This window comes from Coccidioides immitis, assembly GCF_000149335.2.
Source record: "Coccidioides immitis RS genomic scaffold supercont3.1, whole genome shotgun sequence".
Lineage (NCBI taxonomy): Eukaryota > Fungi > Ascomycota > Eurotiomycetes > Onygenales > Onygenaceae > Coccidioides > Coccidioides immitis.
Window position 1 is genome coordinate 4,668,027 of NW_004504310.1, and position 25,949 is coordinate 4,693,975.

Below are 25,949 nucleotides of genomic sequence, written 5' to 3' on the forward strand. Positions count from 1 at the left end.
TTAGCTTTCCGAGCACCGATCCTAAATGATTACAAAAGATGTCAGAGAAATGGCAAGCACGATATGGCAACATTTCGAGGCATGAATTGAGATTCGGCTATGAAAAGCAAGTACGCCCAAGAACCAGTAAAATCTTATATACACATAATATCGCGCGGATATTCAATCCCGAATCATTGCCAACTTCTATGCAAGTGAATCTCACCCCATCAATGCACCACACGACACCAGTAGAGCGCAAGAATCGTGGTCGAAGACGATTCCTATGCCGTCATAGATCGAAAAAAAAAAAAAAAGAAAAGAAAAGTAATGTAATGTCCGCTCGTACATCCAGCTAGCCTCTGAACTGTTATAGGAACCGCAAGTCGCAGACAAAGTGGGTAAATCCATCTCTATTCATCGATGCTTGTGAGAATTTCTTTTTTCCGCCTCTAGTAGAAATACACAGACGCAGCCCCCGTTCACATAAAACCCACAGCAGCAGATAATCACGAGGACTTGTCTCCCTCTTTCGAAAAGTAGTTCTTCTCCTCGAACAAGTAGCCCTTGATCTTGCGTTCGTCGATCAATTCGAAATATTTATCTGTTGATATAAAGAAAAAAAGAAGTTATTTAGCTTGGGAGCTCACATTCCAAACAAATTTGGGCATTTTTACCTCTCAATTTGCCGCATTTCTCCAGATGGTTCACGCCTTCTCTCCGATAACACTTGCCCAGTTCTTCACCGACTAGTCTGGCCATCATGCTGCGCACCCACTGTTCACGGATAATGGCATCACGGGCGTTGTGAACGGCCTCTGTGTCTTCGAAGTTCACGCCATCGTAGGTCGGTGGCACCGTGGGCTTTTTGGCGAGGAAGGCGGCGGACTCGGGTGTGGGCATTGTTGCGGAATGTGGTTTTATTCGGACTGGGGTATGGAGGGCCAGTAGAGACAGGCTAGAGACTGAGATGTGACCGGGTTTCAGAAGCCAATTGCGGCGGAGGAGGTTTCAATTGCTCTCGTCTTCGCCGTTGGTGAGGTAATGAGTGAAGTTCAGCCAGCGCGGCGGGTTGGCGAGATCGTTCGCTGATTGGTTACGACTCACACTTGCCTCTTATTGGTGAATTGTGGAAAAGTATGTTATCACGTGATATAAATGATTGATGAATAATCATTATTTACATAATCAGTGATTTTATGATCACGTGACATCACCGGGGATCGGCAACACGAGTACATATGAAGGCAGGCGGACTGGGTGGATAGTTAGGTGGCGATGTCACTATGTAGTCTCTCCCGAACGAAGGTTGTATCCAGTTCTCCATCCGGACTTCATAGTGGGAGGAGAATATGAGCATGGTCTTGAAAATTCCACGAGGTCGCTCGTAAAAGCGATCAGATTTGAGTGGCAGGGTTTCTCAGCGAATGGGACGCATGTCTTGGACCTGGATGACTGCCCACGGAACGCTGATAGGTGAGGTTCTGGGTTCAAATAAGCGCAGTCTTGGACAGCCAAATTTCCCGGCAAAATGCTGCTGCCAAGCATTTTCTCGATCATTTTGTTGAGTCTTAGGATCGCTTAAAATCTGCCAGCCCATCTTTGAAGCGAAAACTATCCTCGAACGTTTTACACCTGGAGCCATGGTGACCCGCTGTCATCCAGCGAGCCAGTGCGTTGGGAGTGCGAATTGGCATTCCAACCACCGAAGAGGGGGGTTCTTCCGTATGTCCTTGTACTCTGTACGACTGTGCCTTTCGCTTGCTTCCCGATCGCCGGTCCATGGTTCTGAGCAAAGAGGGTTGCTATTTCTGGAACGTCGAGCTTACTATCGTATCTCTCCCCACTTTTCGCTACAAGGGATGCCACTTCTTTGGCAGGGAGAAAAGAGCAAATTTATTTTGCTGGGTACTCCGTAAATGTCACAGATTTGTGTAGGCTTTCCTGGGGCATTGGTGAGGCAGTGGCGGCAGTCAGAGATCGGAAGATCGCCTTGCTGGGCCGCACTGGAGCTGGCTGGCATTGTGCGCAGAATTCAAACGTTAGTCGGGTTTGGTAGGCCGCGCAAAGTGCTGAAGATCACCGCCCAATGATGGGTCCAAAGAAGGGCAGGTTGCGTACTCGATCCGCTCGACGGGGCAAATCGATGATAAGGACTCCCTTTTCTTTTTGCAAGACAATACCAGGAGGATTGCTTCGCTCCTGAAACATGAAATAAGCAGAACCGGTTGTTGCACAGACGCAAGAACAAAATTTAACTCCGGTTTAGATCTGGGCTTTCTGGGCCGCGTCTGTTCGGTGGAGGTCGAGATTAGGTTCCCCCCAAGACCCTGAAAAGCTGGCCAGCAAGAGCCATGATTGCTTTTTTGGCGCATCATCATCACCCATAGATTCTGCCCAGTATTTTTCCGGCTTGGTAACGATGTCCGTACACACCTGACGGCAAGGCGGATCATGCCGTCTTCCGTCGTAACAGCCATACTTGAAAAAGGGAAAAAAAAAAGTAAAATTATAAATAAGAAAACAATAAAATGATTGACAGTTCTCCCCTTGGTCTCTTTCAACACGCTGTTGCTGTGGCTTGAGGGCCTTCGCACGACCAAGCAGTAAACGCTCCTTTTTTGGCTCGACTCGACTTCATGGACACCTGTTTATTGGCTGGGCAGCACGCTAACGACACGCCGCCCCCGGGCCTTAAATTAATAGCAACAAGCCAATAATTGAGGAAATTATCTTTCAACAAACTGGAGGTCAAAAAAAAATATTTCCCCCTTCTTCTCGGCCATTTTTTGTTTCTTCCCTTCCCGTCTTAGACAGACAGTGAACTCGACGTCGCTAGCGAGGAACACCTGTCTTCTGAGCCTTGTCCGCCTGTTTCGTGGTGACATCCCACCGTCGTCTCTCGTTTTTGAGTCCCATTCCGATCCAAGTCGACCCATACTAGCCCTTATTGTACGTAGGTGGCATTGCGTCCGCAAATTAACTACCTCAGAAGTTGGACGAACAGTGTTTTTCTTTTTTGCGTGCCTTTCTGCTTTAGGGAGGATACACAGCAGCGGCGGCGGAAGCGGAACAGAAGTGAAAAAGAAAAACGAATTTACGCAAGACCAAAAAAAAATAAAATAAAATAAAAATAAAAAAAGGAAAAAAAAAGGGACACAGAGCCACATAAACGGTTGGAAGCGTACACCCAGGGCTGACCACGTGCTTTTGACGTTCGTCGAACATAACATCAAACGCCCGTTGACTCTGCTTGTCTTCCATCCGGGCTCATCCTCCTTCTCGCGGTGAATCCCACACCGTGGAGTGAGTGACTGTTGGGGAGGGAGAGAAGGCTTGATGCTACGAGGGCTTTCGAGGGCTAAAAGAGGTCCTGAAGAGCTGTTCACCCACTAAAATTTCCGACGGATCTCCTGTCAATCCCTGTTAAAGGTCGTGGCTAGATTGGATTCTCTCGCTTTTACCCTCGCTTTTCCGCTCGCTTTTCCGCGTGCTCCTTCACCGTGGCTACTACATCCTCCGCAGACCACAGAACCCCGGGTTCGCACCACCGGCGTCGCTCCTCAACTCTCTTTTCTCCTCTGAACCTCCATCCGTCCGGTGCTGGTGACCACGCAACCAGCCCCGGCTCCTCTTCCACTCATTCTTTCCTTTCCGCTATCCCGGGCACCCCGTCTGCGACCGGGCCTTCGCCCATGTCGCTGTCGCGATCGCCTTCGCCGAGGCCTGATGGAGGATGGTCCAGCCCCGGTCTGACGACTGGTACGGGAGGTAGCGGCACTTCCACACCACGAAAGGGCTATTCAGATCTACAATCAGGCGGCGGGCTGTATATGAAGGGAATTGGCGCCGCCGGACCCGGCGGAGTATCGTGGGCGGCAGCCAAGGCCAAGAGCGACCAGGTCAGAGGCTATCCGTCCTTCTCAACTCGAAACAATGGCTTCTTTTCTAGACAACGCCGGAAAATATCTGCTAGCTTACCCAGGTTCCGGATGAATTCGGCCTATGGAGAGAAAGAAAAGCTGGGCCGCGGACGATGGAGCCCGAATGGCGGACCGTTGTTGAGTCGCTTAAAAACACTGCTAGGAAATTTGCTACGACGGAAACGAGTACAACTGTTATTGCTCTTGATATTAATGTTTGTTTTCTGGCTCGTTTTTTCTCAACGTAAGTGACATCTTTCCTCGAAACAGACGCTCGAACGGGCCCTGACCAAAAGCCACTGTAGCCATTTATGAAGCGTACCGAAGGTCCTCCCTGGGTGGAGGTAAGAAGATCGTTCTCATTGTCGCATCAAATCTCGGAGGAGGAGTAATGGAATGGAAAGGCGCACGCGAATGGGCCATTGAGCGAGATAGTTTACGAAATAAGAGGCGATACGTAAAGCGATGGGGCTATGACCTGGAGATCGTCAACATGGTAACCAAAAAGCGATACGCGCACGAATGGCGTGAAAGTTGGGAGAAAGTCGACACGATCCGCTCAGCTTTAAGAAAATACCCGAAAGCCGAATGGTACAATGCCTCCCAAACCCTCGCTATCCCTCACTCTGCTAACGGTTTCTTCAAAGGTTCTGGTGGCTAGATCTTCATACCTTTATTATGGAGCCTTCCTTGTCGGTTGAGAATCACATCCTTAAAAATCTCGGCAAAAAGACGTACCGCAATATCAACACGTATAACCCCCTCAACATCACCCATCCGCCCTCCCTATTCTACCTCGATCCACTTTCTCTTTCCGTCGAGGGCGATGGCAAAGAGTCTTCCATCAATATGCTTGTACCGCAAGACTGCTCGGGCTTCAACCTTGGGTCCTTCATGGTGCGACGCAGCGCCTGGACAGATCGTCTGCTCGACATCTGGTGGGATCCTGTCCTCTACGAACAGAAGCACATGGAGTGGGAGCATAAGGAGCAGGACAGCCTAGAACACCTATACACCCATCAACCGTGGATCAGGCCTCATGTTGCGTTCGTACCGCAGCGACGAATGAATTCCTTCCCTCCAGGTGCCTGTGGCGACGGGACCAACCTGGGTATTCACTACCAGGAAAAGAATCGCGATTTCTTGGTGAACATGGCGGGCTGTGAATGGGGAAGAGATTGCTGGAGCGAGATGTATCACTACCGGCAGCTTAGTAACCGCTTGAACCGAAATCCGTGGGAGAAGTTCAAGGACGGGATCTCAGAACGATGGAAAAAGACATTTGGAAAGAAGAAGGAGGAGAAAAAGAAAACGTAATGAAAGCAAACAAATAATGACATTCCCTTTCTTTAATCTTGTGGCGGCATTTCAATATTCATGGTTGTCCCTTGGGGGTCTTTTATTATCTTTTTACCTTCTGGGTTGAACTTTTTTCTTTTTGCCTTTTTTTTTTATTTTTTTTTTCGCGTTCGCTGATTTAACAGGGGCCTGGCTGTTTCAAACTGATCCTTCCTTGGATTCATATATTCCTTGACTTATTTTTGGCTCTTTTTCCTCCTTTTTCCTTTTCTATTTGGTATGACATTTTGGACCATCGGTTTACCTGTGCCACTTCACCGTCCTTTTGGCTGCTATTTGGATGCCATGCTTTCCGGCGTTGATAACATTGTATCTCATATGCATACACAGGGTGTACATATATCGGGTTTTCTTATTACCGCTGGAATACGGAGGGCACCTATACGGAATATTAGACAAGCCTACGTGATCGTTTGACACCCATTTCTTGACCTGAATATCTCGTCGCTGTCCTCCAGGTTTCCTCCAGTTTGTTATTTTAATGCTGTTGGCACCGTTTCCGAGCGGAAGCTGCGCACAAGACGGGCCCGTTTTCCTTAGGGGCAATAAGCCCCTAGAGCCCGTGCGCGTGTACCAGGTATCTATCATGTCTGGCTGTTCGACTTTTGTCCGATGTACGGGGACCCAGAGTAGTTTTCGCGCTGTCCATCCCCATTACAGTCGCGACTTCACGCGAGCTTTTCGATGCTAGCTAGTTGCTGGCATGTCGTGTAGCACGGCATTGTAGTAGGAATTAGTCGATAGTATGGAGTAAACTTGATCGGATAAAAGACGGGTATCGTCATCGGCGCTGATTTTTCTTTGGCAGACGGCGCGATCTCCCGCAATTCCTTGGCCTCCTATTGAACGTGGTTCATGGAATTAAAACATGGTCACCAATCTTCCTTCTGCCATCTCCCTCCCAACCAATGGCTGGGCCTGTTGAGCGTGCTAGATGCTGCTGTATATTAGCTCACAGTATAATTCATGTGCCTTCTGGGATAATTGGGCTCAGGACCGACTCGGTGCAAAAATGCAACAAGAGCGCCTTGGGGATGCGCCATCTGGCGTCCTCCACCAATGACGATACCGCTGCCCTTGAAAAACTTGGCTTCCTGGGCAAATCTCGAGGCAAAAGAATAAGCTCTTCGCTTCTCTTTTATTCGGTTATCGACGGTTCGATAAATGACGTGCTCGTTTTTCTCTTTTGTTCGACACACGGCGGAGGACTCGAGAGCGTTCTTTAACGTCTGGTTGCGTGACGACCGTTGACAGCTGGGATGCAAACCAGCCAGACGACACTCAAGGGCCACTTGATTCCTTGAAGTGCAGATGGCATGCTTCTCGGAATCCACGGAGATCCTCCGCTAGAGAAATCTTGCCCCAGTTGATCCTTTAAGACTCCGACTTCTCCAACGCGTTATTTCTCTTGGAACTTTCATCGGTGGGATGAAACGTCGTATCTCACCAGCTGTCCCTTGCCAAGCATCCTGGCACAGGGTTCTCCCCGGCTGCCTCTCAGCGAGTTTGTTCTCCAGAGAACGGAGATTCAAGTGCATAGAAAGGCGCTTGAGCCTAGTGACCAATCAATTGGTGTTACTTTTCCTACAATTTGGTTTCCGCCCGGTGCCCCGATGAGTTTCCCGCCCGCCAACGGTTGATCATTTGCTTATGGCTGTCCAACCGTTTCTCGGCACAGCATCAGTCATGACTCCTCTCCAATCGAGCCGCGAAGTTCATATTCTTACCCGATTTTCTATTTTCTTCGGCTTGGAAGCCCGGAGACCCCGTCCCGGGGACTCGTGGACATCGCGGAGCCGATATGCCTTTAGGAGAGATCTTAGGAGATCCTACTCCTGGACTGAGCTCTCAAAGATCTTTGCCAAATGACCCATCGGATATATTATGTTCTATCAATATCCAATGATCCACAATCACGTTCTTTGGGTTTGGACCCTCTTCCCAAGCGATGCCGACACGGTTCTCCCCTGCTCGCTTGGGCTGCTGGGTTCCGCTGGTTGAACTCTTGGAGGATATGGGTTGCAACGAGAACCGAAATCCCCTGTCGACGAGCTTTTTGTGGGGCTGGTAATATCCATTCTTCAAGAAACGCTCCTTCGCGAGCCGCAGCTAATAGTATATAGAGCCCCGGGTTCCCCCCAGGCTTGTCCCGTGAAAAAGGCTTATCCGGCTGTCGACTCTCCCCATCTTTCCCCGTGCAGCGAAGACAAGTACGATTGCTTGAGACCGGCATACGTCGCTGTTCTTGCTGTCAAGATGACGGATGAAAAGCAGGTCTCTACAGAGTGAGTGTTGGCGAGTCGATATTGTTTACGCTGTGTGGACTATGTAGCGCTGATTATTCTCTACCATCGTTATCCAGGCCGGTGCCTCAACCCACAATCGAGAGTGAAAAGACAGAGGTGGTCGTTCACAGGGACTCTGACGTGGATGACCCAAAGTGGGCTACACCTGACGGAGAAGAGCCCACCGAGATCGAAAAGGCTACGTTGAGACATATTAGCGACAAGCTTTCAATATCTATTTGGTTGGTTGCTATCGTTGAGTTTTGCGAACGATTCACATACTATGGCTTGAGTGCCCTGCTTCAGAATTACATCCAGAGACCTTTGGATGGCAGTGAGGGTCGAGGCGCTCTCGGTTCGTGTTCTTCTAATTCACTTGATTCTTCAGGGACTAATACGTTACAGGTCTGGGCCATAGAGGAGCCACTGCACTGAGTACATTTTTCCAATTTTGGTGCTACGGTGAGTATTTTCTATTTATACGAACGATCCTATAGGCATCAACTAACTACAGCACAGTCACTCCGCTCTTCGGTGCTATTATCGCTGATCAATATCTCGGAAAATACAAGGCGATTGTTGTGTTCTGCTTCACCTATGCGGCTGGCTTGATAGTTTTGTTTATGACCTCTCTGCCATTCGCTCTGAGAAATGGAGCTGGTCTTCCTGGATTCATTGTCGCCGTCATCATCATCGGAATTGGAACCGGAGGTATCAAATCAAACGTCTCGCCTCTTATTGCCGACCAATACACTCGGAGAAGAATGGCTGTCACAACCACCAAAGAAGGTGAACGGGTGATTATCGACCCGGCAGTCACCATTCAGCGTATCTACATGATCTTTTACGCTTGTATTAACGTCGGATGTCTTGCTATGCTTGCTACGCCATTCTTGGAGAGAGATGTCGGCTTCTGGTCCGCATATCTTATGTGTACAATCGTCTTCTTTATTGGAACTCTAGTTTTGATCCTCGGTCGGAAGCGGTATATCGTCAAGCCACCGCACGGTACAATCATTACCGATGCCTTCAAGGCAATCTGGATGATGATCAAAGCCCGAAATATGGATGCTCCAAAGCCCAGCTACCAGGCTGACTTGGCAAACGGTGGTACCAATGTCACTTGGGATGACCATTTTATCGAGGAGGTAAAGCGTGCGCTCGTTGCCTGCAAAGTGTTTACATTCTTCCCCATTTTCTGGGTTATCTATGGCCAGTTTTCATCGAACTTCGTCAGTCAAGGTACGTTAATCACGTATATTTATTTATTCATTTTTTATTTTGTTTCTGCAGTTCTTGTCCCGATTTATATACTTAACATTATTTGCTGATGTTGATATTCTTTAGCTGGTCAAATGGCTGGTCACGGTATTCCTAACAACCTTATGCAAAACTTTGACCCGATCTCCATCATCATCGCCATCCCACTGCTTGATCGTGTTGTCTATCCCTTCCTCCGCAAACGTCACATCGAGTTCCAACCAATTACTCGTATCACAGTTGGCTTCCTCGTCGCTTCACTTGCGATGATGTACGCTGCTATTGTCCAACATATGATCTACTCCGCTCCTCCTTGCTACGAATATCCTCTCTGTGAATTATCCAAGATCGACGGAGTCAAACAAGGCAACGATGTCCACATCGCTATCCAGGCACCGGCTTATATATTCATTGGTCTTGCCGAGGTCTTCCTCAGCGTGACTGGCCTTGAATATGCGTACATGAAGGCCCCCGAGAGACTAAAGAGTTTCGTCTCTGGCTTGTTCCTGCTCACCAACGCCTTTGGCTCTGCTATTGGTTTGGCACTTACCCCAGTGGCATATGACCCAGTCATTATCTGGATGTTTGTTGGGTTGTGCGGTGCCTCTGTCACTACCGCAGGTATCTTCTGGTACTTGTTCCATGGACTGAACAAGCAGGAAGATAAGATGAACTCTTTGGATAAGAACTACACCGGAGAGGATAGCTCATGATTGTGATGAGGTGGTAATGAATAAGTTTGGGAAAAGGGTTTAATTTTATTTTTGATTTCGAACTGGCAAGATGACTATTTTACCGTAATTATTTTTTGATGAAAGAGACGGATACCCCAGCTGTTGACACTTGAACAATGAGCTCTTGAATTGAGAATATACTCTCCACTGTGTTTTTACACATTGTGTGTCTCCCATCTCATTGATGTTGGACACATTGTCTCACTCAATATCAAGAGCTTTTTGTATTAAAATATTAAAGTAACTGGGCATGTAGTCGTCCGACCATGGGTGTGCTACGCAATTTGATTGTACATACAATCAAAGCTTTCACATTCATTACCACTTTATAGGGGTCAATATTTTCGCAGCGGCGAAGATAGCTTTTGTGGTCTTATCAACCCATTCCTGCGCAAGTTCTTGATTGCCGCCGAATTGGAGGGCCTCTGTAACCCCAGGGAATGTAGTTGGGGCATAGCTGTTAACGTTAGCCTGGGACTCACTCGTAGAGGGGGCAAAAGAAAGGAGAGTGGGGAAACGTACCCAGTGTCCAAGCCTGGAGCAAAAATTACATGTTTATAGAATTCTCTATTGGGCAAACCGCCTTGACCTACAAAGGCCCGCTCAAAGTCCCTCTGTTTATGGTTGACCATGTTCAGCAGACGCTTGTCGTTTGTCAACCTTGCCACTTTCTTTGCGGCCGTCAAGAGCCTCGCTGCCTTGCTGAATGCTTTGATGGAAAATTCAAGTTTCGATAGTTTAAGTTTGACATTTGATTCTTTTGCAAGGGCCTTCAGGTTGTCAAGATAAATGTTCATCTGCTTGGGATAGTTGGTGATGTCAAAGGGGACGACTTTGTCGCTGGCCAAATGATACGCCATCAGGCCCAAAAACTGACCCACTGCAAGGTGAGTCTTGAATCCGGGGTCGCCAAAGTTGACCATCCAGTGGTACGAATCAAAGTTCGAATGATAGTGATATATGGCATCGCTTGGACCACCGAAGGCACCGATGTCAGCCTACACAGGCGACCTGTCAGGAATTGAACGCACACATAAGGGATCTCGCTGTCAACTTACGGATGCAATGCCATTGTGAACGAAAGCAGTATAATCAGAGCCGCTTCCAAGGACGCCAATTTCTCCATTGACTACTTTCCAAACATCATACAAGCTTGTGCCCTGGGAACCTTTGAGGGAGTAAGGAACTTTCTTCATCGAGTCCATTCCTAGCTCGTGCAGCTGAGGAGTGGCATCAAACGATGGAAGTGGGCCAGATGTCGCAATATCGACATTAAGGTAGGCCACAGTGGTGGCTTTCAGCCAAGGAAGCTGTTCGCAGCGGGTTAGTACTCGCTGACGCTTAGAATGGTAGGATAGGAACAAATTACTCACATATTCTTCAACCCATTCCACAGAACCAAGGAGTCCATACTCCTCAGCATCCCAAGAACACAGCACGCTATATTATATTAGTAGGAGAAATCTTCGGCGAGGGTCGAAGTCAGTACTTACATTGTTCGCTTAGGTTTCCATCCGATTTTTTGCAGTTCACCAAAGGCTTTTGCGAGTTCAATCATAACTGCCGATCCGGAGTTGGGATCCGCAGCGCCTCCCACAATCCATGCATCGCGATGGTTGCCAATGACGACAACCTCACCGGGGCTCGTTCCGTTGATAATCCCGACGGCATTCCAGATAGGAGTGATGGCGTCGCTCATGACGTTCTTCAGTGAGAGCTTGGTTCCCGGAGCGGGTCCGGTTGAGTAGGTAACATTGAGACCACCGACCCATTTGGGACGGCCGACCTCTTCTCCAGAGACACCATGGCCGTCGAGGGCGGCAAGAATTGGAACAGCCTCTAACCATGAAATTGGAAGCGACGGAATTTTGGGCACAACACTGCTCTTGTCTTGACGAGGAGAATCGGGCTTTGACGGATAGCCTGGTGTAGTGGGATCTCCAGGGTAAGTGGACAGGAATTGAACAGAACCTCGTTGCACAGATGTAGGGTTCCGAGCTGGGCCGTGGGGATAGGCTGCATATCCGTTTGCCTCAGTCACGTTTCCATCGTCACCGGGATCTGTGAAAATGACACAGCCAATCATCCCATAGTCTTGGGCATTTTTAACCTTAAGACCTCTTTAAAAATCAGATCAGCATGATGCTTTAGTAGAAAGATGGCCCTGTTAGACAAGGATCAGCAGGATGACTTACCTAAAGGGGCCACCATAACGGGCAATGGCAATTTTACCCTCAAGTTCAACTCCCAGTTCCACTAGACGTTCAAAGTCAACCTGTTGCCCACGGCCAACGTATACGTATTCTGCTGTTACTTCTCCACTGGCAGAGTAGCCGTGGAATGTTGGAATGCGATTCGGATAACTCAAAGTATCGTCTTCTGGCAGCACTGCTTCCTCTAAGCTTGCCTTCCACTCGGTGCCGTTTGCCAGTGAAAGTGACAGGGAATGTGACTCTGGGTAGTTAAGGTAGACAGTGTACGGCACCACCGAGGATTCCAAGCCGTATTCAGCCCACTTGTCCGCGGTCCATTGGGCCATGGTGCGGTTCTTGCCCGCCAAATGAGCTCCATGAGTATAGTAGTGGGACCAACCGCTTATGGAAGCGCTGTCAAAGCTGTTAAGCAAGATAGACTCGTGCGTCGTCAGGCGAGGAGGATGGTGCGGTCGGCCGCGTTTCGTTAGATACGGATGATTTAGATCAAAATCTCTTCGCTGGATGTGGTCCTTCCCACATCCTTCCACCGTAAATGGCAATGAAAGAGCGAGTAGTGAAAGTGTCTTGACATACATGCTGGGCTATGGTTGAACCATTGACACTCCGCTGGAAAGCAATTTTGAGAAGACCAGCAAGCTGGACGGGGCGACCGGTTCAATTTATACGACCTCCTCCATTGCAGATCCAAGACCAGCGGAAGCCATGGCAAATGACAAACGAGCCACGGCGAATTCAGACAGCTGAGCATGACTGATGTCAGCCCAAGTGGCATCGTGCCGCCTGGCATGAAAACCGCGTTCGTCTCCCAATTCCGGGTAGTATTGCAAAGCAATCATCCGGCCACTTCCCCGCATCTCGTTTTCCAGAAAGAATGGAAGACCAGAAGAGAAGTCCCTTGACCAATGTTATTCTAGATTATCTGCTGCTTGGTGGGCCGAGTTCTGCACCGGTGAGAACGAGCTTCCTCTTTAACTTTGGACAAGGCGACGGCGATGCAACGCTGCTCCATGTTCAACACGGCGCCGGGTCTCCCCCATGTCGATCACAACCTCAAACCAGTTAGCCACTGCCCCATGGGGTCAGGGAATCCTGGCACAAGAGGTGTACAGCACAAAACTCCGGAGTAAGCTCCATCACTGTTGTCCACGCGGTGCGGTTTGCTGGGATTCCGAGGTTGAGGTCGCCGCCTGCAAACCGAGAGGTGCTCCGGAAATTATTTGGCGATGTCACCGCAAGAGCTAGTTAGTTACTCTATGAAATTAGTTAAATTGCAACTTGGGTTGGCAGACGCTGCAGCCAACCCCGCAATTCCAGTTTGATATGCCTTTGTGACTTGCTTCAAGTGCGGACGGCTTCTTCCTCTGACCTAGCAAGGCACTTTCTTTCGTCTAACTGCTCGACTTCCACAGGGCCTTCGTAATAAGGAAAGGATCCTCAAAGCTACCTTAATTTGGGCAAGTTGAGGAGTACGTCGATCAGGAGCTGTGTTTTGTTTTGCAGTTAAGGTCGTTCCAAGAAGCTCGCTGCCTCACGGTCTTGGCCAGCGGCACGGAAATCGAGCCTCTGCCGTGCCTAAACAGAGCGCCCGCACGCCAAGGCCTCTCCCCAACCCCAAGCCTAATATCAAGCCTAAGGGGAACCGGCCAGAGCCCAATTGGCCCTTAATTGGGGCCTGGGCATCACGGCTCGATGCTCGTCACGCAGTATGGTAAATGCTACTTCTTCACCCGCGGGAATTGTAATGTGTCCATACTCCATACTCTAGTGCATACATTTAGGTAACCCTCAAAATATCGCCTCTAGGTAATTACAAGGTATGAAATTGCCTTTTCTAATAAAGATAACCCCCCCAATCGAACGTTTGATTGGCATCCGTTGAGTATTTACCAGAGGGCATGCTTAAACAACAGTATCTCTTCTCGTGCTTGACAACAATATCACCAAAAGGGAAGCTGAACAAACCAAGAAGCGGGAGGGAAGAAGAAGAAAAGGAACAAAAACAAGTACCGAAAAAGCTCAAAAAGGTATCAAACTAATATTCCAAGATGGGAATAGGAAATTCACCTAGTAAACGTGGAGAGGTAACGCAGAGCGGTACATCAAAAATGATTTTCAAAAAAGGGGGGTGTAGATAGAGACAGGAATCTAAGCCGGCGTGGAGTATTCAAAGCTAAATGCTCAATCAAATCTTCTCGTGGCGATTAAAAATCACTCTCCGTGTATCCTCCAGTGACGGTGGATACGGTCACAGCTCTCGAAGAGGCATCACCTCTAATTTTCTTCGTCCGCTCGATCATGAAGGTATCTTCGTCCGCTGGCCGGGTTTGGGCGCTGTTCCCATGAAAAAACTCACAACGGTACCGCAGAAACTCATCTCGACTACGATAGATTGTGATGACATCGCCAGTATACACCTTTCCAAAAAGATAGGCATCCCCATCTGGGGTTTCACTCTGCAACTCCACATCGTTGATCCAGATACGCTTGCTCGTCTTGGTGGATACGATTGTAACAACATCTGACATCTGAGTCCAGTCTTCACCTGCGCCAATACGTGACTCAATCGCAGGTGCCCAGAATGTCAATTCCAATGCGTACGTTGGGATACGCGTATCCATCGGGTCGGGGTATCGAATGGTGTTACCGGCACCACGGCCCCAAGACGTCATGCGAGAGTTGAGGAAAATGGTTTGATCGGTAATGGAGCCCAGGACGGGCGTCAATTTGCCTAGAACGGTGGGAGGTTTTGCGAAATTGTTTTTATTCTGGCCTTTCTCTTCCATGTCCTTGGTAATTAACTGGGAGTGATGCTCTATGCCATGCGAGATATGTGACCCATGACTTATGTCAAGCCCTAACGACGAACGGATTTCCTTTCCTGTGCGCTCATCAATCGTACAAGCGAGATCTATCCAGGAGGCATCATTGAATTCTCCAATCTGCTTAACTGATCCATTTCGGATGGATGATTCACGTAAAGAGCGAGCTCCTTTGTTGTTATTGGTACCTCGGTTCGGAATTGGTTGGCTGGGCGAGAGAATGGGATGTACGCGACTGTGCCTGCCTACCTGTTCCTCTTCATCGTCCGAACCATTTTCCATGTCAGCATCATCTCCATCTCCAGGTCCATTCGCTCCATTAGATGACATTTCGTTCTTTTCTTCCTCTAGGGGTGCATTGTCACTATTGGGAGAAGTAGATATACCGTCGGAGCCCATGTTCAGGTTACCCACGAGGGATTCGGCACCCATTAGACTCGACGCTGAGCCTCCAAATCTAGATGCCATCTCCGAGAGTAAATAGTTGGACGGGGTTGTAGTGTGTAGACTATGTCCATGAGAACTTGACTTACCGTTGGATGACGGATAGTCACTTCTCGACACGCTACCAAACTCCCGTTGAAATTGGGGACCATCCATGGGAATCGGGGTATCGGGGTCTAGTGCTCCGGTGTTTCGCAATACAGAGGGGGTTACTTCGCCGAAGAGGCGTCGGCCTGTTGGTGTAGATTCTAGGTGAACACTGGAGCCAAAATCGTAACTGGAGATGTTTGGGAGCGACGGATATGGAATCCTTGCGGGAAGAAGAGGAGTCGCGTGATGGCTTCCATCTTGTTCTTCTGTCACTCTCGGTCTTTTAATGTTAATAGGTTCTGAAGACGGTGGGTCTTCAACTTCACTTTCTTCTTCGAAAGGATCGTGCGTCACGTCATTTAAATCAATGCCCGAAGCGTCCAGCCGTTCGTATTCGCTTGACTCTGGCTCACTGACTTCTACTATAGCTTTCAAGTCGGAGTTGACTTCTTCTTCGTCCGCTTCGTCTATATCCATGTAATCGAATTCATCTGGGACATCAACAAGCCACGGATGTTTGAAACATGCTGATTCCTTGGGTCTAGCTTTCGGATCACGGTTAAGGAGTTTCGAAATGAAGTCTATTCCTTCTTCTGATACCCCTTCTCTCCTCAACCCGTTGAAATCCGCATCGGTTGTCATAATGTTCCGTAGCATTTGGGCGCCTCTATCATCTCCCCGTCCCATATATGGAGGAACACCGCAGAGTATATGAAACAAAACGGCACCAAACGACCACATATCAACCGATTGGTCATATGGTGATGTCTTGGGTAGCCTGTTGAAGGGTAAGTAATATTCTGAACAAGGCCCAGAGGAGACTTACGGGTCGCCAAGTCGTCGTCGCTTTCGGGCTTCCTTTCGCTTATAATCCTCATATTCCGGATACACTTCGGGGGCACAATACAGCAGGGTGCCACAGAAGGTCTTCATAAACGTTTCTTCTTGAACGACTTTGGATAGGCCAAAGTCAGACAGCTTAACCCTCAGTGGGTCAATCGAGGAGATAAGGATGTTATCTGGCTTGATATCACGGTGCGTTATTTTCCTGCTGTGGAGATATTGCAATGCGTGTAAAACTTGTCGGGCGATGGTTTTGACCATTTGCTCGGGAAGTTTACCCATCTGAGAAAGATAAGAGGACAGCTCGCCTCCTCCGACATACTCCATGATAATGTAGATCCAGCGATTTTCATGATCATGGTAATCATGAAATCGAACGATATTTGGCTTCAAATGTTATTAGTTTGCCAAATCCGGAGAAATATGGAAACTGGAGTCTTACATGCTCGAGATCTCTCATGATCCTCATTTCGCTATCAACTTTCTGATCCAAAACATTGTTCTTCATCAAGCGGCGCTTATCAAGTTCTTTGCAGGCAAAGAGTGCACCATCGTTCTTGGTGGCTAATTTGTACACAGTAGCAAACGCACCTTTGCCTATTTGTCCGGTGACATTGTACTTTGAGCCGCCATTCCAACGCATGCCATGGGAATTGCAAATTTGCTGGGGTATAATGAAATCGTGTACATCTCGACGCTGGTCGCCTTCGGGTTTCTTCGTGGCTTGGCGGATCCTATTCAGGTATTGAACCAAGTTCTGGTTGTATTGAGCCTGGAACTCATCACGAGAAGGAATGCGAACGATGAACTTGATCCCGCAAGATGTTTCGTTGCCGATGACTTGAATTATCGACCCGTGTACGAGCATTTGCGTTGTTGGAGCTCCCCCTTTTCTGTCCCTTCGAATTTGTGCATCGTCGACAATTGTACCATTGGTGGAGATGTCCTCAAGCATCAGAATACCATCGGGTTTAAGGTAGATCCGAAAGTGAGTGTTGGATATTTTCTTCTCACTGTCATCCGGTGAGAGAACAATGTCACAACGCGACGTGTTTCGCCCAAAATAGAAACCCGAGCTCAAATTTTTTACTTCCGAGGAGAACCTCAGAGCTATATCACGGTTTGGTTCGACGGAAAAGGTGTCACCGGTATCGTACTCGAGGCCATCGTCCTGCTGCAGAATATGTTGCGAAGAACGCTTGGCAGTGGCGGCCACGGCAGTGTGGGCAGCGATAGAGCCGGGATGTAGAATGCATATGATGTCTGCGATATCTTGTTGGTCAAGCCCTGAGTTATTGAGACCCCTGCGTCTAGGATCTGTGTATGGTTGCGTGGAAGGCTGAGTCGCGTCATCCATGGTTAAGAAGATGGGCCGGAAAGACAGAGACTGCTTTCAAGAATGTAACAAGGGTATCAACCTTCAGAAATGGGCCCGAGTTGGCAAACAGACTGCTCGATCATGCGATACGTTCGCATAGAAAGTCTTGGATCTTGTCGAAATAGATGGGAAATGAGATGTTTTATACATATATTTCACTTCCTTTGGGGCCTGATATGGATAGTAATTTAAGCAATCTGGTCTTAATAAAGATGAAAATGATGATCTGATTTCAAGAATAAACTGCAGATAGAGCATTTCACAAGGACACTCAGACCTGCAATGTAGAGAAATATCTGAATAAGTAAGAGAAGCGGGAGAGAGGTCGCCGGGGCACCTGCAGTTGCTGAAGCAATCCAGAACTGGGGCAAAGATGCGACGAGAACAGTTGTGGTACCAAACACTGAGCCTAGGAGTCTAGACTGCAGACACTGAAGGGAAAAGGTAAAAAAGGTCATCACATATGATATGCCGAAGAAGGGGAAAAAAAAAAAAAAAAAAAAAAAAAAAAGGAAAAAGAGAGAAGGCTGGACCTCGAGAATTTATACTTATGAGACAGCTATGACTAACCTTTTTAAGCAGCTGACAGTCTGCAGAGATCCCTGGACGAAGCCTCGCCAAATACAAGCAGGGTGCCGACGACCGTTGCACTCAACTGGGATCTCCGACGGGAAAATCGAGAATTGAAACAGTGTGACTCGAGAGGGCAGACCAAAAATTGGGATTCTTGTTAGGCGTATTCCTGGCTCAAAGCCAGGCGAACACTCAATCTGCTGCACAGTGGCTCCCACGCCTCACTGCAGATTATCCCATCCCACCCCAAAACACGTCCTTCGTCGATTCTAGATATAGTGAACACTCGATTTTATGTAGCGTCTGGGGGTAGTGTGCCCTAGTAGATCACACACAAACTGGTCGCCTTACCAGGCAGGGAGTCACGGGCGTAGGCGTATTGGGGTGGGAGGAGAAACCACTGCTGGGATCCAGAAGTCGAAGACGAGGGGAAACACAATGGTTCAAGGCTTTTCTCGGCTAGAAGGAGTCAGTAGAATGTTTAGTGTCTCAATTGGTGCGTTATCGGCACGAGAAACAAGGAGAGAGCACTCAAGGATGTCGATGAGAAGGCAGCCTTACTGTCGCCCAGGAACAACGCGTTTCGCCACTCACTGTCTAGCTAACGGCTGAGAAAATTGTAAGAAGCTACGAAAGTATCGTCGCATGGCAGGATATCAGCAATTGTCCTGCTGCGTGTCCCGGATGGAGTTTTAGACGCCAAACACCAAGGGCCCTTGACAAAAGCTGCCGTCCAAACAAACAGCGGCGAGTTGCGGACCGCAGAAAGTTAACCGCAGTTCCTCGCAGCCTCGCAGCGTGGTTGGCCCGTGCATTGCTTAGCGCTGCCGCTATGCCGTTCCGGGGCCTAGCGCCCCTATGCCATCCCCCAAACCAGCACCCGCCGGCCTCTCGCCGCAGGGACTGCGACGGCGACACGCCCGCTGGTCCGGTCCCGCCTGGAGGCTGGAGAGCTCTTTGTTCAGTCTACGGGGTGCGTGTGGGCATATCCAATTATGTCCAGTTATTACTAGCTACGGAGAAGGGAGTATGGAGTCTGGTGTTTGGCCGCGGAAATTGCTTCATCGTTGGCCATATCGCTTCTGCGTATTGTCACCCGTGGCGCTGGAACCAACCTCCGTCTGTGTCAAAGCTGCATTCATCACCCGGTCCAGCTTTTCAATCGCAGCGTCGCTGATTTCTGTGGCAACCGTCAGAAAAAGGTCGCCAACAGCTCAGCCACGTCGTGATGGGGACAACCTACGATAGTGCACCACCAGCCGATTTCCCATCAGCTGCAAACCTTCTCTCTGGCCCAGCTCCTCCCACGCGTTGCATGGGACTTCACTAGCAGCCAGATCAAGCCATACCATATTCGTCTCTGTTGGGCTTACAAGTTTACCTCCTTTGCGAACCCACATATCAGCAATTCGTTTCGCATTTGTATGGCTGGCTCGGAGCTTGCCGCCCTCACCGCACGGGCCACTGCCAAATGTTTCTTCGACAGCGACTCGCGCGGCTGCCGCGATAATACCGGACTGTCGGGTCCCACCACCAATAGATTTTCGGAATTGACGAGCCTTTTTAATGAACTCGTCTGACCCGGCGAGAATACTGCCAATCGGCGCTCCAAGGCCCTTCGAGAAGCATAGGCTCACGCTGTCAAATAGGTTAGCGTAGCTAGGCAAATTGCCCGCCCCAGCAGCAACTGCCTCCCATAACCTGGCACCATCAAGGTGCACTTTCAAGCCGTGGCTACGGGCCCACTCGCAGATTCTCTCTGTTTCAGGTAGTGGCATTATCATGCCATCCAATGTATTCTCCAGGCTTATAACGCGAGTGGGACATCCGCGGAAATCGTCATCCAAAACAGCGTGTTTTTGGATGTCTTCAAGCACAAGATACCTTCCATTTTTCGGCACAATGCCCTTTAGATGCGCACCAGTCCACGTCGTCACTCCGCCCGCTTCGTAATGGATGATGTGCGCCCGGTGGTCGCAGAGCACCCCGTATGGGGGCTGGGTGAGATGCGTTCTAAGGGCAACCTGGTTTCCCATTGTTCCAGACATCACCAGTAGAGCGTCTTCCTTGCCGGTAAGCTTAGCTATATATTCCTGCAAAGAGTTTGTAGTGCGATCTTCCATGAAGTCATCATCAAAAAGGGATGTGTTAGCAATGCCCTCCAGCATTGAAAGTGTCGGCGTTGTCACCACATCGCCTGTATAGCCATTAGTAAAGACCGTCAATTGTGTCGACTGAGCCCATCGAACCAGCTTCGATGGACCGAGTAAATACATATGAATCTGTGGGGCTCACTTCGAAAATCGAATGCAGCATTGCCGGGAGATTGCCACGAAATCCCCGACCGCAAACATGAGTCCAGCCGGGTCTGAGATATGCTGAATGGTCGCCTACACAAGCTAGGTCGTATAGAAGACCTTGGGATATGTAAACCGAGGTGGGAGATCGACTTCGGGAATCGCCGCGCCGTGATTAACCCATTTCGCATGTTTAGGGGCTTTGGTTTCAAGAACTACTATCAAATGAATAGCGTGAAACAAGACAAGCAAGGCCACGAGCGTATTTTTAGGACGAAGTAGCAGTGAAGACGACTCCGATTCGCAATGTAGAAACGAAACAGAGGGAAACCGGAGGACTGGCTCTGGAGCGTTGTCGGATCATAAATCATCCGCGCAGTAAGTAGTGTCCGGCACCCCTGTGGCAGTGGACCCATCTCGGATCCCGATATCAATCTTTCATGAAGCACTGGGAAATCCTACTTGTTTGATACAATAATCGTTAATTGTTGGCGGGAAGGGTGTAGCGGTCATGACTCCTCAGAGTATGTACCATCTGACCATCGAGAATTAGTTACGCAGATAGATGTTTACGGAGCAATAACTAAGTAGTCAAGTTGACCCGCAGGCACACGGAATTTGTTCTAACTAACCACATAAAACTAGGCCAAATACAAGCTGTAAATGTACCAACAACCGTCTACTCGTAGGACTCCAAATCCATTGAATATCTGTGCGTAGGTAAAAAGATAGGTCAAAAAGGAAATGTCTAATACTCTGCGCTTTCAATCCACAGGCACAGCTCCTCAAACGTGGAAAGTAGCCATCAAACCGGTCCAAAGTACTCCGTTCCTCAAAGAGCGCGCGAATCCATCACTTCCACTCTCTGAACTGCCGTCCGTGACAAGATACCCTGCGCAGTACCATGTGGCCGGCAAGATGGATGAGAAGAACTTCTCTCTTCGCCATGACTTGGTGTGAAGCGCGGGAGACTTTCTGTTTCGAGCTTCACCCTAAACGGGATTGTGTCTCTGCATACTGGCTGCAGTGACTTCCCCGTGTTGTCGGTGCCGGGGATGCTGCGAAGCATGAAGCAAAGCGGCCGCACAATCATGGCTCTGTTTCTCCGCGCACGACTATCCGTTGTTTTGCCATGCGCATTTCGAAGACAGCCGCAACTACCACGAAGAAAGTGAAGAAGATGATCTGCACAAATAGGCCACTGACAATGATCTTCTCTCCCATAAGTGCGCTGTTTTCATCTTTGACCATGATTCCGGCGCCTATTTCTCGTCAGCCTGTCATTGTTTTTATCGCTGTCCTGGTTAACACGGATATAGGCTAGCCTAGCTCCATTGGAAAGCCCTGCAGGAGCAGCATTAGGGAAATTGACAGGAGCCGTGGGGCTTGCTGCACAAGGATCACTGTTGTTGCCGCGGGACCTCGTTCTGAACGTGGACCGGTGGGGACCGGTTTCCTGATTTCATTCATATAATAATGAGCTCCTTGTGGGTGGTGCTCATTAGGCTCAGTAACCGTGCTAGGGCCACGATCCCCGTGCGTTTCGGAGGACGTCCTCCTGGATATTTTTTTGACTTTGGTCCACGACGCTTCGGTGATTTTGGATCTGTACGTAGCCTTTGGGGGCCATTGACGCGTGAAGGTTGGAATCCACGCTTTTCTGCGGCTTGTTTCTTCCGCCTTTGAAAAGCAAAGCCTGCCCCCCCCGCGGTCCTTAGCATCTGACGGGGTGCCGGCTTGAAACCAGCGTGGAACTGGCTGGCTGCTTTCTCTATTCTCAGCACCAATGTTCCCCCTCACTTTTATGGCTAAGTCCAGGACCCGCAAGATTATTGTGCTTTTTCGGCCAATGTGGCGTGCGAAGCGGAAGCGGCCAGACCTGACTCTTCGACGGCTTCAGCAGCATCATTATTACTCATCCCCGCGGTGCGGGCATTAGACCTGAGCGGACGTTCCCCAAAGTTGATGGGCCCGTGGTTGATTGGGCAGAACCCCAGTGGAAGAAACCTGGGTCACAGAGCCGGAAGGCGGAGTGCGGCAGGCGATGGCCTTCGCATTCCTGCTTCCAACTGCTCCTCCAGCTCCTTGACCCTCAAATACAGAGCGGCATTCTCGCTCGTAACCTTGGAAACGTCTGTATTTTTACTGAAGCTCTTTCAAAGTAATAGCAACCAATTCGAGGGAACCTGACAAGCCTGAGCTTGCGGTAGCATTTTGAAAGGATGTTGCGGAAACCCGTTTGACCTAATTTTATGGCTCCGGAACGGTCTGGAAGAGGGTTGTAGAAACACCCATGTCTGGGTAGCTGCGTTAGGTAGTCTTGTTTCAAGATTACTTGGAGCCCGGGCGGATATGACCGAGGACTGCGCAATGCTATTCCTAGATTTTCGCCTAGAGAGTCCACGAACTCTCAATCCTTCACCGCTACCCATTCCTCGTCAAATAATGCAGATTATGATACGGAGTACACATCGCTCAATTGCATTCTCGACAATGTCCAAATATAGCTGTATTTGCCGGGGTTGCCGTTAACAACGAAAAGATAGGGGCCAATCACGAGCCGGACTTACCCCGGGCTATCGTCTCCGGGATGTCGAAAGCTAAGATCATCGTCACAGCGGGAGCAGTAGATCTTTTCGTCGTCATACTGAAGTTCGTACAACACAAAAATTGTTATGGGTCTTCCTGCGTTTAAGAAAGGGGAAATCCACCTTCATGCGCCGAAAGAAGCTGAAACCACAGATGACACAGTGGCTTGTGGTAGCATCAAACCGGATCGTATAATTTTGGAGGATCACTTGCATATATGAGCTCCACAGCTTTGGTTGGAGGCACTGGTGTCATCGGCATTATGAAATAAGTTGGTCACCTTTGCTCTCCGAGGTACTGGTTCCAGCCGAGAGCCTCTTGGGATAGAATACCACGATGTATCCCGTAAAGTTCTACCCAAGACTGCTAGCATTAGACTGCCCATTAAATGCCGTCAGCGATGGGATGTGAGAGTGTAAATGGAGACTACGGCCCCGCGTGTACAATCGAAATTTCCAGGTAGAGCCTCTGCCCCATGGTGCTGGAAGTGCCCAAAATATCGATGTTGTCGGAGCGGACTTTGAAAACAAAAAAGAAAAGAAAACAAGGCTATTTTTACGGAATAGTTACACCGATAGATGAACCGTTGCTTGTGTGGAGTCGGCTTAAGTTGCACCCGGCTATGGCTGCTATTAACTCCAATCCCCTACAGAGTACTCCGGACCAGCATGCTCACTACTTTACAGTCATAAAACCACACCCTTCCCGGGCTTTTACTAGTGCTTTCTTCAACGCCTGCTCTTCCGTATCTGTCCACTTCACGCTCAGTTCATGCCATGGCTTTCGGCTGCGAAATTCCTCCATGTAAGTCCTGTGCATGGCCTGTAGACGAACAACGTCTCGCGGGTCCCCGGTGCCGGAATAGACAATAAAGAGCGTACACGGAGGCAATCCATCGTATATGCGCTTGATATGTGCTACTAATTTTGCAACAGCGGGAGCAAGAAACTCGGGATCATCCGCTGCAGACGATGGCTTGACAGCCACAGGAGCTGAGTCGTCCGTGTTCGACGTTCCAGGAACTCGATTGCACCAGCCTCGCATGACCTCCAGTTCTCGTAATCTTGCCCAGGTGAAGTCGACACCACCTCCAGGAACGAGGTGGCCATCCTCGTCTCCATTGACAGCCCTATCCACCGCAACCACCACTTCGTCATCGTTTCGACAGCCCAAAGCAACTGTAGCATGGGCTCCAAACCCACGTTCGGGGTTTCCCCAGTCGACTACGGCACCCGTTCTCCCTTCGCCTGGGGCTGCCTGGCCGACTCGACTATCTCTCGAAGCCCTAGAGAGCCGTCGGAAAATACTTTCGTTGAAGGAGTCACCTGCTCCCCACCGCTCGCCCTTTTCGCATTTCTGTTTGACAAGGTCAAGAACCGCTTTAGCATCCTCAATGGAATCGTGGCCCAATTGGCCCTTTTGGATCTCTCGGCTGAGATATTTCTGGGCTAGCCACTTGAGGCTCGATTTCAATGGTGGTCCTCGAGGATGCGGATAGATTATTGCCGTGTCGATAATATAGGGGTGCGTTAACTTCAAGGCAGTCAGGTCAGAGTTTAACGAATGGCCGACTAGTATCGTACGTGGGTGCAGTATGTCTAGCAACTTTTTCTGAACATCGGAAAGTGTTGTCGTAACTGGGTCTAACTTCTCCTTTGTCATTCCGGAATATTGTGTCAGATAATCAATCACGGGTCGCTGGGGCTTGACAAGTTCGTCTAAGACAACTTCCCCGTCCCACCCGACCAGACTTATTCGTGCCAGCTCAGAAACGCCGCCTTCGGTGATACACATCTCACAATCAAGAGCCAGCACCTGCCGACCAGCGGTAAGACTACCCCCTTGTATGTCCTTTTCAGGAACGATTCCTTCGGTAAAGTGGGTCACGGTAGTATCAACCCAACCGTGTTCTGGGGTCTGCCCTGCCTTTACCCGGATGTCTGTGTTGGCTTGCTTTTCTTCAGCAACATCAAACATAGCCGGATGCAGGGCATAGTCTCCCTCTTTTAAATCGCTAACAGTTGCAATGAAGCTAGTGATGGGTGTTCGCTGGGAAACCCAAGACGATTCGCCACGGTGCGGTTTGGGGCCTGAGGCGCGTCCGCTTTCCTTTGATTTCGGAAGGGATGACATGAGAATCGCCTGAAGCGGAGAGTGGAGTTTGTTGTATTTTGTATCTCCAGGGGATTTCACTGGCCAAACGTGGGGGAACATGTCAGCTAGGGGCTGTAACGGCTCCGGAAGCTGCTCCCGAGACAGAGCTTTTGGGTTTGAACGAGGTGAATCTTTGGTCGGAGATAGTCCCTTTTTCCATCGTTCAAATTCGCTAAGCCCTTCTCCTTCGGCAGTAGAGCCATTCGCCGTTGATGCAACGGTAGGCTCCTTGATCAGTGGTATCGAGCCATCAAACATCCCAGGCTCCAGGCCAGGAACCATAACCACAACAACCTTTTTGACATGGCCGGAATGCTTCACTGATATCCATTGCGGAGCAACTCCGTCCGCAAAACAATAAAGCACTAGTCCCTGTAAATCCGATATCTTGATCGGATTTTGCATTTGGCCTTCGGCGTAGGTGAGACTTGGGTACTTAGTTTTCTCTTTGCCTGCTCTCTTTTTCTTCTTGGCTTTATGATCAACCACCTCCCAGTCGGCGGATATATCGCCTTCGGCAGTTCCATTGCTATCTACCTGTCCAGAAGATGGCTGAGCAGCAGTAGCAATAGGAGAAGGAGGAGGCTCGCGAAGGAGAGATAGAGTATGACCTATCCCAAAACCTTTGCTGGACATAGACTCAGAGCTTGGTTCTGAACCCCGAGATAATTCTCCATGCTTACGCTTTTTGCCCATTGTTCTTTTAACGCCGTGTCTGGCTCAGAGCAGATGATGGGGTTGAATATAGCGGTTGAAATCCTGTCTGAAGAAAGCCAGGGTATTCCGTATAAGGGGAAGAAACAATGCTGAAGGGATTTTCCGGGGGGTTCTGGATGATTCCAACAAATAGGTACTCTATAGCATTCCGGCACAAAGACCAAATTAACATAACCCAGATTTGAGTGCGCTGGCTGGCAAGAGGAGCAACCGCCTCGCAACGATAATGCGGCGTGCGGAAATGGAAGACTCGAGCGCGTTGGCAAAACTCGGCTCGTGTTGCTGGGCT

The 25,949-nt window shown here is 49.3% G+C and overlaps 9 protein-coding genes across 9 annotated transcripts; 3 read left to right on the forward strand and 6 right to left on the reverse strand.

Moving 5' to 3' along the window:
• Positions 1 to 96: 96 nt before the first annotated feature.
• Positions 97 to 1,012, reverse strand: CIMG_01447 (NADH-ubiquinone oxidoreductase 12 kDa subunit). Its single transcript, XM_001247675.2, has 2 exons — positions 657 to 1,012; positions 97 to 583 (listed from the first exon to the last, which is right to left on the reverse strand). Exons 1-2 carry the CDS (start codon positions 880 to 882, stop codon positions 489 to 491), a joined length of 321 nt encoding a protein of 106 aa, XP_001247676.1. The 5' UTR covers positions 883 to 1,012; the 3' UTR covers positions 97 to 488.
• A 403-nt stretch (positions 1,013 to 1,415) lies between these two features.
• CIMG_12785 (uncharacterized protein) lies at positions 1,416 to 2,072 on the forward strand (the record flags this gene model as incomplete). The annotated part of the gene is made up of 3 exons (XM_004445742.1): positions 1,416 to 1,455; positions 1,555 to 1,704; positions 1,918 to 2,072. The coding sequence occupies 3 exons, from the start codon at positions 1,416 to 1,418 to the stop codon at positions 2,070 to 2,072; spliced, it is 345 nt and encodes a 114-aa protein (XP_004445799.1).
• Positions 2,073 to 3,674: 1,602 nt separating this feature from the next.
• Positions 3,675 to 5,678, forward strand: CIMG_01446 (alpha-1,6-mannosyltransferase subunit; the record flags this gene model as incomplete). The annotated part of the gene is made up of 3 exons (XM_001247674.2): positions 3,675 to 4,146; positions 4,208 to 4,493; positions 4,550 to 5,678. The coding sequence occupies 3 exons, from the start codon at positions 3,675 to 3,677 to the stop codon at positions 5,217 to 5,219; spliced, it is 1,428 nt and encodes a 475-aa protein (XP_001247675.1). The 3' UTR covers positions 5,220 to 5,678.
• Positions 5,679 to 5,929: 251 nt separating this feature from the next.
• CIMG_12786 (uncharacterized protein) lies at positions 5,930 to 6,729 on the reverse strand (the record flags this gene model as incomplete). The annotated part of the gene is made up of 3 exons (XM_004445743.1): positions 5,930 to 6,100; positions 6,218 to 6,607; positions 6,709 to 6,729. 3 exons carry the CDS (start codon positions 6,727 to 6,729, stop codon positions 5,930 to 5,932), a joined length of 582 nt encoding a protein of 193 aa, XP_004445800.1.
• Positions 6,320 to 9,935, forward strand: CIMG_01444 (MFS peptide transporter Ptr2). The gene is made up of 6 exons (XM_001247672.2): positions 6,320 to 7,328; positions 7,404 to 7,546; positions 7,624 to 7,901; positions 7,952 to 8,008; positions 8,066 to 8,788; positions 8,894 to 9,935. The coding sequence occupies exons 2-6, from the start codon at positions 7,518 to 7,520 to the stop codon at positions 9,517 to 9,519; spliced, it is 1,713 nt and encodes a 570-aa protein (XP_001247673.1). The 5' UTR covers positions 6,320 to 7,328; positions 7,404 to 7,517; the 3' UTR covers positions 9,520 to 9,935.
• CIMG_01443 (glutamate carboxypeptidase II) lies at positions 8,927 to 12,331 on the reverse strand (the record flags this gene model as incomplete). The annotated part of the gene is made up of 6 exons (XM_001247671.2): positions 8,927 to 9,997; positions 10,063 to 10,538; positions 10,599 to 10,850; positions 10,914 to 10,980; positions 11,034 to 11,660; positions 11,736 to 12,331. 6 exons carry the CDS (start codon positions 12,329 to 12,331, stop codon positions 9,859 to 9,861), a joined length of 2,157 nt encoding a protein of 718 aa, XP_001247672.2. The 3' UTR covers positions 8,927 to 9,858.
• Positions 12,332 to 13,616: 1,285 nt separating this feature from the next.
• CIMG_01441 (CAMK protein kinase) lies at positions 13,617 to 18,634 on the reverse strand. Its single transcript, XM_001247669.2, has 5 exons — positions 18,465 to 18,634; positions 17,901 to 18,362; positions 16,395 to 17,501; positions 15,936 to 16,339; positions 13,617 to 15,887 (listed from the first exon to the last, which is right to left on the reverse strand). Exons 3-5 carry the CDS (start codon positions 17,307 to 17,309, stop codon positions 13,958 to 13,960), a joined length of 3,249 nt encoding a protein of 1,082 aa, XP_001247670.1. The 5' UTR covers positions 17,310 to 17,501; positions 17,901 to 18,362; positions 18,465 to 18,634; the 3' UTR covers positions 13,617 to 13,957.
• Positions 18,635 to 18,964: 330 nt separating this feature from the next.
• CIMG_01439 (l-allo-threonine aldolase) lies at positions 18,965 to 20,622 on the reverse strand (the record flags this gene model as incomplete). The annotated part of the gene is made up of 3 exons (XM_001247667.2): positions 20,199 to 20,622; positions 19,147 to 20,100; positions 18,965 to 19,083 (listed from the first exon to the last, which is right to left on the reverse strand). Exons 1-3 carry the CDS (start codon positions 20,389 to 20,391, stop codon positions 18,965 to 18,967), a joined length of 1,266 nt encoding a protein of 421 aa, XP_001247668.1. The 5' UTR covers positions 20,392 to 20,622.
• A 2,701-nt stretch (positions 20,623 to 23,323) lies between these two features.
• On the reverse strand, positions 23,324 to 25,875 carry CIMG_01437 (exonuclease). Its single transcript, XM_001247665.2, has one exon. The coding sequence runs from the start codon at positions 25,637 to 25,639 to the stop codon at positions 23,465 to 23,467; it is 2,175 nt and encodes a 724-aa protein (XP_001247666.2). The 5' UTR covers positions 25,640 to 25,875; the 3' UTR covers positions 23,324 to 23,464.
• Between the last annotated feature and the right edge of the window lie 74 nt (positions 25,876 to 25,949).

Coding starts and splice junctions, on each gene's coding strand:
- CIMG_01444 (XM_001247672.2), top strand. CDS start 7,518: ATGACGGATGAAAAGCAGGTCTCTACAGA. Junction 7,902..7,951: donor TGAGGGTCGAGGCGCTCTCG/GTTCGTGTTCTT, acceptor AATACGTTACAG/GTCTGGGCCATAGAGGAGCC. Junction 8,009..8,065: donor TTTCCAATTTTGGTGCTACG/GTGAGTATTTTC, acceptor ACTACAGCACAG/TCACTCCGCTCTTCGGTGCT.
- CIMG_01437 (XM_001247665.2), bottom strand. CDS start 25,639: ATGGGCAAAAAGCGTAAGCATGGAGAATTATCTCGGGGTTCAGAACCA.
- CIMG_01447 (XM_001247675.2), bottom strand. CDS start 882: ATGCCCACACCCGAGTCCGCCGCCTTCCTCGCCAAAAAGCCCACGGTG. Junction 584..656: donor GAAATGCGGCAAATTGAGAG/GTAAAAATGCCC, acceptor TTATATCAACAG/ATAAATATTTCGAATTGATC.
- CIMG_01441 (XM_001247669.2), bottom strand. CDS start 17,309: ATGGATGACGCGACTCAGCCTTCCACGCAACCATACACAGATCCTAGA. Junction 16,340..16,394: donor TCATGAGAGATCTCGAGCAT/GTAAGACTCCAG, acceptor TAACATTTGAAG/CCAAATATCGTTCGATTTCA. Junction 15,888..15,935: donor CGACGACGACTTGGCGACCC/GTAAGTCTCCTC, acceptor ACCCTTCAACAG/GCTACCCAAGACATCACCAT.